General features: G+C 36.3%; 1 protein-coding gene across 1 annotated transcript in view; it reads right to left on the reverse strand.

Moving 5' to 3' along the window:
- LOC150084571 (heterogeneous nuclear ribonucleoprotein L-like) overlaps nt 1-11,222 on the reverse strand; it is a 119,837-nt gene extending 108,615 nt beyond the window's left edge. The window contains exon 1 of the mRNA XM_090376491.1: nt 11,117-11,222. Within this exon, the coding sequence (XP_090232617.1) occupies nt 11,117-11,170 (54 nt within the window). The 5' untranslated portion in view covers nt 11,171-11,222. The remainder of the gene's footprint in view (nt 1-11,116) is intronic.
- Nucleotides 11,223-11,491: the final 269 nt, after the last annotated feature.

Genomic DNA, 11,491 nt, shown 5'->3' on the forward strand with positions numbered 1-11,491 from the left:
ACAACTGCCTCCATAATGTTCACCAACCCCATGCATGTGATTCTCTATCTAACATTTGATATTCCATTGTAACCTTTTTTGTATATTAATGAATATTGTACACTGTATTTGTAAATACTGCAGTTTAGTATTTTGTAAATATTTTAGTCCTGCACTTTGAGATGCAACAATATTCCTCATGTATTATGGAATCCGAAGCAAAAGGCCTTTTCCTAAGTTACTTACGTAAACGCAGGTAATATCACATGTAAATAATTACATGTGATATTGGCTGAAGTCCAGGATAGTATACACTGGCAAGTAGTTCGATGAAAGTGACGAAGATGGCAATAATTGACAGCATCTCCCTTTTCTGATTGTTTTGTGCAGAGGAGGGGGGGGCTTAGCTTAGGTAGGGCTTTTATCCTTCTATCCCGCTGTTTTAAAGTGGGAAAACGAGTTACTAATTTAAAAGCAGCGGCAAATGTGGGGAAAAACATCCTAGGAATAAAAATGCCCTAGGAGGACACTGGGCAGGGAAAGTAGTGGCATCTGCCAATCACTGCTTTCCCACTGTTTTGCTTGTTGCCATGTTGGAGGGTGTACACCACTCTGGAGATTTACCATATTTATTCGACCTTGAGAATGCCGTGCACTACAAATGCACAGGTAAATAATTACATAGGTCGTTTCCTGATTAGATACCTCTACATTTTACATAGAAAGCGAGCATGAGGGTGGGTGAGAAGGGGGCAAAGCTCCCTAGTAACCTATTAATTTCAAATAGTGAAAAACTTCTGGTATATTATTTTCATCACCTAAGTGAAAACAAGTTTCAAAGTAAGGGTGTTGGTCTTTGAAATCGACTTAAAATTAACAGGTTTTAGTAATGACCTTATATTTATCAAAATCATTTTAAAAAATAATAAAATAAAAACAATGCATCCAGCGCCAAACCCTGAAGGACTGCTAATTACATTTGTGCAAAAGCAGTGTACTGTTAACAACCATCCCCTCTCTTTTTCTACTCAACCATTCCTTCATCCATAGTAATAAATTGCCCTCTGTTAGCATAAGTAGAGGCATATGATGCAAGCAAGCAAGCTTATGCAGCACCAACCAAAAAAAAAAAAAAAAAACCCACTCTCCCATTTCACCCCTCCATTTGTTCCAAATCCCTGTCCAACTCAGCCATAAATTTATTTAGGCTATCAGCTTCCACAACAAAAGATGGAAGTCTGTTCCAGCAATCAACTGGCTAAAGGCAAATTTCTGCACATCTATCTTTCCTCAAATTGAAACTGTCCCCTCATGTTCTTAGTCTGAGCAAGAGGAAGAATCCCATCAGCATTCAGCTTGCTCAATCCATTCAAGGCCTTATACACCTCAATCAGATCACCTCGCAGGTGTCTACTCTGAAGGTGCTTTTTTTTTTTTTTAAGGAGCATTAGCAACTAAGGCCATATTGCTCCGGGGATAAGCGGTGGTCATTCCCTGACCTTTCCACATCCTTCGTATTTGGTGGTTACGGGCTTGAACCCTGGTCTAATCAAGAAGTGTGTGCACACACACTACTGCTCCTGCCCACGGGGGCACCCTCCAGGCGCTGCAATTTGCAGAACTTAAGCCTGTCTTGGTAAGAGCACCCCTTTGTTCCCCTCACCAATCTTGTTGCCCGTATTTGTACTCATTCTAGGAACTCTACATCCTTCCTAAAATGAGGCCTCCAGACCTGTACATAGTATTCTAGGTGTGGCCTAACCATTGCCTTGTATAACGGGATTATCACCTCTCTTTGAGCTGTATAAGGCTTTGAATGGGTTGAGCATACTGAATTCTGATGGGATCCTTCCACTTGTTCAGATTACGAACCTAAGGGGGCATAAATTCAAATTAAGAAGACAGATGTAGAAAAGATGCACGGAAATTTGCCTTTGGCCAGCAGGTGGTTAATTGCTGGAACAAACTTCCATCTGTCATTGTGGAAGTTGATAGGTTAAATAAATTTAAGGAGGAACTGGACAGGCATTTGGAGGGAATTGTGTGCGGTTTTTTTTTTTTTTGGCTGATGCTGCATAAGCTCATATACTTGCTTCGTTGCATCACATGCCACCATCACTACTACTACTATGTCCCTGCTGGCAAAATTCCTATATATCATTGATAAGACTCCATAACCTGCCTTGCAGCCCATCTGCACTGGTCAAGGAACTTCATATTTGACTGCACACTTTCCACTTCCCTGAGTGTAGTACCACATAGTTGGTACGTTTCTCTCCGGTTATTGTTACCCATATGCAGTACTTTGCATTTGCCAATGTTAAACTTCAGTTACCACTTCGCAGCCGATTTGCCCAACTTATTTAGATCCAGTTGGAGTAGCATACTGTCTTTACTGTCATTAACAATCCTGCCAACCTTTGTATCATCTGCAAACGACATTAAATTTGATATACCCTCATTAATATCATGCCCTAAATGCCACTGACCCCATTTTCAGTTAGTCTTATGTGCAATAGTATTAAAAGCTTTTCTGAAAGCCAAATACATGAAGTCAATTATTTTTTTACATTCAGTTTCTTTGTTTCTGCATAATAGTATCCAATCAAATTGGTCAGACAAAACCCCTTATAAACGCATGCTGTGACTGCATTACTTTTTAGACCAGTGACTCCGTTATTTTCCCTGGAAAAGATGACAAGCTAAGACGTCTATTTACTCACTGTCACCCTTTGATCCCCTCTGTAAACTGAGGATAACTACCCTGAATCAAAAGATGCTTTCATACTCATGTCTAAATGTTTGCTTCTTTTGCTATCTCCTTTAATAAAATTGCATCGATCCCATCCACCACAGGTGTTCTTACATTTAGCCTCAATTTCTTTTCCACTTTCATCTCAGTTATGAAATTATTCAGCTCCCAGTTAGAATTCCATACATTTTTTACATCCCCCTAAAAATTCTTCATATCTCAATATAGAGGCAAAATACCTATTCAGTAAGCCAGCAAACTGAGCAGGATCAACAGCTAAACCATTCATACTACCTAGAGAACCAATGCGAACCAGCCCTTCGTGTTCACACAAGAGTTTGATGTGTCTTTGTATTCTTTGCCACACACTTCTTGTAATCTGCCTTAGCCTAACCTCCTCTGTGACTTGAATGCAGATGACTTTATATCTATTATAAGGCTTGTATCACCTGATAACTTATACAACTTTTCAGCAACAAGTCTCATCAGTTCATCTGACATCCATTTAGAACTAAGCATTGAGCAGTATCTCTTAGTTGTATAAAAAAATTATATCTTAGTGCTCTTTTAGAATTTTCAGTGCTGACTTCAGTTGGTTCCACTGCATAGAATTTAAAAACTGTCTGAGACTAAAGTAGTCACCTTTGAAAAAGCCTTTCCTTTTGCCCTTGACAATAGTCACATTTATAAGCAAATCCCTCATCAATACATCATGATCACTGCAAGTAATGGGTCTTTTATTTTTAGATTCTTAATGCATTGCTGCTAAAAATCATATAGTAGTATTGTTTTCTCTCAGTCCCTAACGTGCTGGTGTAGGAAACATTCAATAAATCCGCAAATGTCCTAACACTGTGTGGGTGCGAGTTACCAATCCACATAGTGTATCCCATCCCCATAAAAACTCATTTTTGCATGCAGAGATCATGCTGTGAAAATTTTTACCCCATGAATCCAGCAATCTTTCCAGCCCCAAACTGATCTCATCTGTATTCCCACCTGTCGTGTCTCATAATTTCTGGCTCTTTCAATTCTAACATGACTTTTTCTCAACATTGCTCTGTATTGATGATCAAATACTCAGATTTATTCTTAATATTATTAGTGCCAATGTGTACCAACAATATCAGCATTTGTGCTCCTAAAAATCTGACAGCTGTTCTAAGACATCATCAGCTCCTGGCAGACATTCTGCTCCTCTTCCACTTGTCCTTTTTACACAATATATTTCCAGTTTCCCTGACAAGTGAAGCACCAACTACAGCACTATTCCCTGAAGCAGATACGAACTCTGCTGTGGAGGATATCATTGTGTTCTCTAATGCTGGAGCATGGGCTCAGGCATTGAGCCCATGGTTTAGTGCTTAAGCTCAAGCACTGGGCAGATAACTGCTTGTTGGATCCCTCTCTTGTAATCATTTGAGGGCATTGCCCTACTCTACAAGCCCTCATGTCATACAATATAAACATTTAATCAGAATTATCCTCCAGAATAGTGATATCTAAGATATGGGCACCTCCGTAGCCAGGTGGGAAGGAGCAGCAGTGCGTAGCACATGCTTCTTGATTAGATTGGGGTTCGAGCCCGTCACCACCAAATATGGAGGATGCGGAAAGGTCAAGGAATGATCACCACATATCCCGGAGCAATATGGCCTTAGTTGCTAATGTTCCTAAAAAAAAAAAAAAAAAAAAACCAAACAAACATCTAAGATATGAAATTAAAAACAAAAACACAATTTTTTTTACATCTACAGACCTCTAGAAGTAATTTTTCCTGCCTGTAATATTCATTTTTATTACAAACAAGTGTGTTCACAACAAATGCTTAAACCTCATTACATAAATTGGTGTATATCTGAACACATAATACTCAATTATTTTACACAGTTACTTCTCAAATTCCATCGAAATCAGGGATACAGATCAAAAGTGAATGAATATTAAAAGCAAAATTTATATCATTCTGATATCCATTTCAATTTTTTTTGGCACATTGATATATGTAATCATGGCTATCACTGGGTACGAAATTGGTATTGGATATTTGAAAAGTTGATGCTGCTTGTACAGAATAAGTTTTCTCAAACATAAGATGAAATGCAGTGTACTATCAACAAAAATGGAGGACTTATGAAAGACCTGAACCTCTGGAAATAACAGTATTAGTTGAGAAGTTAGAAAAGCAGCAGAGATCTGATGATCCAGCAGAAAAATAGATAACAGTTTGAGACAATAGGGCAGCAACAATCTGACTGTTATTATTATTAGTAGTAGTAGTAATAATAATAGCAGCATATGATGCTAGAAAGCAAATCTAAAAAGTAACAGGGGAAAACAAAAAAAAACTTTCCCACATCACCTGACCTGTCCATCCCATCCAGTATTTTGTCTAGTTATCCGTTGAATTTATTCCTACTGCTCACTTCCATTCCACAACACCAAATGGAAGTTTGTTCTAACACTCAACCACTCACTGGTTGAAGGAAAACCTCCACACTTCTATCCTGAAACCATCTTACTCAATTCAAATCAAGTGTGGTCTGAGCAAAAATGCAATCAGCATTGAGCTTGTTCAATCCATTTAAAAGCTTAAATTACCTTCAAAGATCACATCACAAGTGCCTAGTCTAAAGGCACTGCAAAAAGTGTCTTGGGTGTGAAGGAAATGAATGGGGTGAGAAAATTATCCTTTCATTCCCTTTGTTAATTTCATTGCCCTTTTCTCCATCTACTCTATCAGATCTACATGCTTTCTAAAATTAGACCTGTATATATAATACTCAAATGTGGACTAAATGGCCAAATTTTACGGTGTTAAGAGTTAATTTGCTTTGTTAACTTGATATCATTATGATTAGCTTTTTAAAAATCGTTAATGGTTGTTTTTTTTTTAATTATTTCTTTGTATGAAAGCCCAAACATGAAAAGTATTAGAACCTATAGTACTTAATACCATGCATGGGATGAAGGTTGAGAAGATTGAAGATACTTGCTAACATTTTCCATCTGAACACATGCTGACAGATTGCTACATGTGTTCAGATGGGTTTAGAAGAGACTGGGGGAATTAGAGATGCATTTCAGAAGAATAATACCAATGGAAGTATCTACAGAAAAGACATGCAGCAGAAAAATGTCTTGATTATTATTTTTGTATCTTAGTTTCATGTGTTGTTTTTATATTAAAGTTAGATTAAACTCATGCCTCAAAGTAGCAGAAATGCTTTTGTTTGGGAAAGAACTTACAAGGGCAGTTCTATAAATCAGGACTATATTACACTCATTACTTGTTCCCTCTTTGTATGCTATCTTTAGCAGGGACATGATATAGACAGGGCAAACACGGTTATTTGTGCTCGTTGCAAAGAGCAAGGAGGAGGTTAAGTACAAATTCCGAGTACAATGGGCTGATGCTGTCAAAGAATTAAAAGAGAGAAACCCATCAAACAACCAATAGGCCAGCCCAACACAAGTCCATGCTCCAGCAGACAACAGATCCTTTGTCCAAAAAACTACAAAATCATTTTGCAGTAAAGGTTTTTCTAATTAACCAAGAAAGTCATTTGACATTTTCTTGGTTTAAATAAAATGTGCTTATAGCCTAAGCTAACGCTGAAGTACTAGACATACAGCAGTGTGACATGATATGCATTGTTATTTGTATAAAGTAAAACTAAAGTTATCTCAAAACAAAAAGGCAATTTTGTAGTTACTGTTGTTAGACACTAAACCATTGCAGTACAGAGCAATGTTGAGAAAAAGTCATGAGTTAGAATTAAAACTGAAAGTGTTTGCAATCATTGCAGGGGCCTTGAGGCTGTCACAGATGTTCTCTATAGTATGACAAGTGGGGATTGCTATCTGCGAGTCAAAAACACTAATGGAACTAATATTCCGGTGACATTCAAGTGGACTGAATTTTCACCTTCAATAGTGGGACTGGGTATTAACCGTGGGTATAACCCCCATCTGCAATTCCTGAACAGCACAGCAAGTATACTGGAGGTTGGGTGCAAACCAACGTAAACTAGCTGTCAGGTGTAGCAGCTACATCACACAAAGCAGAGTGGTGTCCAACCTCCAGCACAGATACAGCCCCAGCAGAAGGTGAACTAGAACAGCATTTTAAATTTTAATTATCAAAAAAATTTTTCATTAAATGTTTTGTTTAGTAAATGTACTTGTGTATTGTACTTAATAAAATTTGTGAATATTTTCAATTTTAGATGTGTCATAGTTATCTATTCACCTTAATATTGAAAAGCAGTGATCCTTTTCAGGTTGTGCAAGTGAGCACTTAAAAGCAAAAGTAAGCTATTTTTTTTTAAACAACAAAGTCATAGATTTGATGCACATAAGCGTTGGGAATTTGCATTTTTTATATATAGCCTGAAAATAAAAAAAACAATAAGATGAAAACAGACTTCCTTTTACATGTAACAAGATATGGAAAATGTAACACTAATTGTTCTCAAATCACTCAGTATGGCCAGAGAAACAAATCTAACTTTGAAAATGGACCCTGTATGCGAAGAAGTTGGACACCACTGGTGTCCAACTTTTTGTTATTTAGGAGCATTAGCAACTAAGGCCATATTGCTCTGGGATATGTGGTGGTCATCCCTGACCTTTCCGCATCCTCCATATTTGGTGGCGACAGGCTCGAACCCTGGTCTAATCAAGAAGCGTGTGCTACGCACTGCTGCTTCTTCCCACCTGGCTAGAAAAGAGTAGTCATCAAATACTGCTTTGGTTTAAGGTAATTAATGGATATTCTTCAGATTAGTGTGGGAACAGTTCTTGGACCACTATAGTTTTTGATTTTTATAAACATTGATAAGATAGAAAACATTGTAAAAATTTGCAGACGATGTAAAGTAGAATCATTAATGATCAGTGCCAAGCAGCACTCCTTCAAGATGAAGGAAAATGGTCATTATGTTCCAAAAATGGAACATTATCCTGTAGATAGGCCATAATCCAAATGTATAAGCAATTGTAAGATCACATTTAGAATGCTGGGAACATCTGAAAAAAGGCAGATCCTTGAAAAAGAGTTCAAAGATGTCAACTTACATGGTGATATTGGCAAAAGTATTGGCAATTGGCAAAATTGGCAATTGTATAAGTAAAAAATTCATGTGGGCTGCACAGCTTACAAGAGGCATTTCAGAAATGACCTAATTGAGATTTATTACACCCTGAGATGGGTTAGTAAAATGTATAAAGGTGGAATTTTCACTGTTATAGAGAATTTCAGAACTAGGGACCAAAAATTTAAATTACAAGGTTTGGAGTATATTGCAGGAAGTTTTAGCCAGCAAGTCGCTGATTGCTGAAACAAGTTGCCCTCACAGGTAGTTGAGACTGATAGTTTCAAGAAATTCAAACATTTACTGGATATGTGAGGAGGGAAGCACAATTTGTATTTTCTTATACTTCGCTTTTTGTTTTTTTCTGCCAGTGCAGCAAAATCCCGTGGCTTCCTTGTACTGTACTATATGGCAAATACCATTACTATTTCAAGACCTACTGGGAAAAAGCAAATATTTGGGCTGTGGGGCTGTGCTAGGGTTACAAAGAAAGAGTAAAAACAATTGCAGGTAGTCTTGTATGCCAAATGCTAATGAGCATGGTAAATAAATTTGATGAATTTTAAGTGCTAATCAAATCATTAAATGTACACATTGTAAGGATATCAGAGGCACTGTGTCAAGATCAATGCCATGAGTTGTATAGGCTGATGGCAGTACCATCAATAAGAAATTCCGCACCCACAGCAGTACTAGGAAATGTTGCAGAAATGGTAATTTTTCTACCATACTAAAAATAGTACCATGAGCTGCAAGTACACTGGAAAATGTTTGGACAACTCTTAAATCTTAGCTGTACGTGAACCTGAACTGTAAATTTTTTCCATAAATTGCCACAAAACAGTTCAAATTAGTCACATGTGACACTCCTCAAACTGCAGTAATACTTATCTCTGAAAGGCCTATATAGCAAACAGTTGAAATGCACACGAATTGTACTTTGATTTTATAAGTTTTCTACAACCACCTCTAACCAGTGTAAACATAGCGATCGATGTTTGTTTGTTTGTTATTTGGTTTTTAGGAGCATTAGCAACTAAGGCCATATTGCTCTGGGGATATGTGGTGGTCATTCCTTGACCTTTCCACATCCTTCGTATTTGGTGGTCACGGGCTTGAACCCCGGTCTAATCAAAAAGCATGTGCTACGCACTGCCGCTCCTGCCCACCTGGCTACGGAGGCGCCGCAATTGATGCACTAGCTTGTACTCATTGCATACATAAACATGATTCCAGTATTCTAATGCTCCGCATATGTATGTAGACCTCTCACTAATTCCATGTTTGTTCAGCTTTGTAAAAAATGATCCATGACTTGTAATGAGAAATACTTAAGTTTCCTTCTACCCTTATGGTCTACTGCTGGAAATTTTTTTTCATTATCCTTCATTTAGAACTACAGTTTTCATACTGCACTCCACTCCACTCCACACATAGTAACAGATTGCTTTGAAAATGAAAAATAAATCTAGAAGTAGCCATTCTGCTATCACCTGCAGAGCATCACTGAACACTGGAGAATCTGTGCATTGTCATTTTTAGTAACACTGAATGGTGAATTGGAAACAATTTTCTCACATTTTTTTTTTGTAGCATAGATTAGCTCTATAACTCAAAAAGAAAATCAGGCAAAAATGAAATTGTAAAATACAGGGTCGTTAAAATTAAAGTATCCCTATGTAGAGGGCTCTGGAGCAAGTTCTAAGGCTCGTACTGAAGAGAAATTGGAAAACAGGTACAATAAAGAATGAACTCACCATTTATTGGGGGGGGGGGGAATTCACCGTACGGCACTGTATCATTATAACTATCTTAGTTACGATTAGGTGTTGTGGCAATAACTTACGTTATTTGCATAATCATAAGTTAATGCCACTACTCAGCTCTACTGTACTGTATAAAAGCAAAGCAGTCTCTTCAAAATCATACAGTAATGTTTGCCTGCACTCCAGCAGCAATGCCAACAACATTGCAGGAAAAGGTGCATCAGTGAAGCTGTACTTCACTTTAAAAAAAAAAAAAAAGCATTTTGTAATTTTATGCATTAACAAGGAGCATTTTCATCGTCAATGCACGTGGAATTGTCTGGTAATGTATGGGTGAGAAGTATCAGTGGTTGTCTGCTGTTCGTTTTTTCTACTCGGTTTTAAAAAAATTGCCTTTATATTCATCTATTTGCTCCTTTTTACAGTTTCTTTTTCTTGATTTCACCTCCAACATTGTGATTTTATTGATACCAACCTGTAATGTGAGGGCAAAGGCAGTGAGTGAGGTACCTTCACCTGCCAACTTCTTCCTCATATAGATACACCATAAACTGGAGTTACCAAGACTTGATTAAATGATTGGTTCTTCTCAATGGTTTTAATGTGCTTGTTTCTAAATTAAAATTGTAATTTTAATAGTATTTTCTTAATAATTAAATACCAGGGTTTTTTTTTTTTTTTTTTTTTTTTTTAAGTTTCTGGCTTTGCTGAGCCCAAATATCAGATTTTCAGGACAGCAGTCAGCTGAAGCAAACGTGGGTTCAATCAGGAGTCACAGCTGATGCACTGTAAATGCTGCATTCTGTTTTTTTTTTTTTTAATAAATTATTTTACTAATATTTAACTTGTGATAGATTATGTTTATCACAAGTTAATTAACTGAAAAATGAAAAATTGTAATCGATAAAAGATTGCATTTTTAAAAATTATTGAAATTAGCTACACTGGCAGGGCACACAAAAGTAAAATGGAAACACTTCTGATGTAGTGGGGTTTTCAACGATTTGTGGTGTTCTAATAATGCATTATATATAACGGTATAGTGACTTTTTCTTGCTTATTTCAAAAGTATTAAGTTAATCAAAAACGATTGAATATAGACAAATTTTGTCTTAGCCCGCAAAGTGAACAATATCGTACTGAATCAGTACAATCACCACGAAGGCATTCTCAACAGAGAGAGCAAATGTTTGAAAACAAAAAAATTACAGGAATTCTTAAATTAACGCTTACACAACCAAAAACGAATTACACATGCATTACAAATAAAGAAAATATGCTAAAAGAATATGGAAAAACAAAGACCAAACAAGAAATAAGAGCTACCAAAAAAAAAAAAAAAAAAAATATATATATATATATATATATATATATATTGTGAAAGAATAACAAATATTTCGTGGGGCCAACATTGTACTTCAAAAACAAATCTTAATTCAAAACATACATTAAATTATACAATACGAAGTAACTATGGGAAAGTTTAATCTAATAAACACTAAAAAACAAAAATGTAAACTTACCCGCTCATTCTCAGTTCTTTGTCTTTTCGACGTATGACCATCAAAACCAGCCATTTTGATTTTCAAGCAACTGCACAGCACGTCAGACAACGACACAAAGCTAAGAAGAAATAGCGAAATACTCATCAAACGTCAATTATGACCCCTATACACACAAATTATATAGCAAAAATAAAGGAAAATTGAAAAATAAATAAATTAATTCATAATAATAATAATAATCTTCGAAATAATAATAATAATAATCTTCGAAATAATAATAATAATAATCTTCGAAATAATAATAATCTTCGAAATAATAATAATAATAATAATATGCAATTTTGGAAAAAATCAAGCAGGACGTGAGCGATCAACTACAAAGGATAAAGAATT

Source organism: Mastigoproctus giganteus, chromosome 6 (genome assembly GCF_048544385.1).
Source record: "Mastigoproctus giganteus isolate SK-2022 chromosome 6, ASM4854438v1, whole genome shotgun sequence".
NCBI lineage: Eukaryota > Metazoa > Arthropoda > Arachnida > Uropygi > Thelyphonidae > Mastigoproctus > Mastigoproctus giganteus.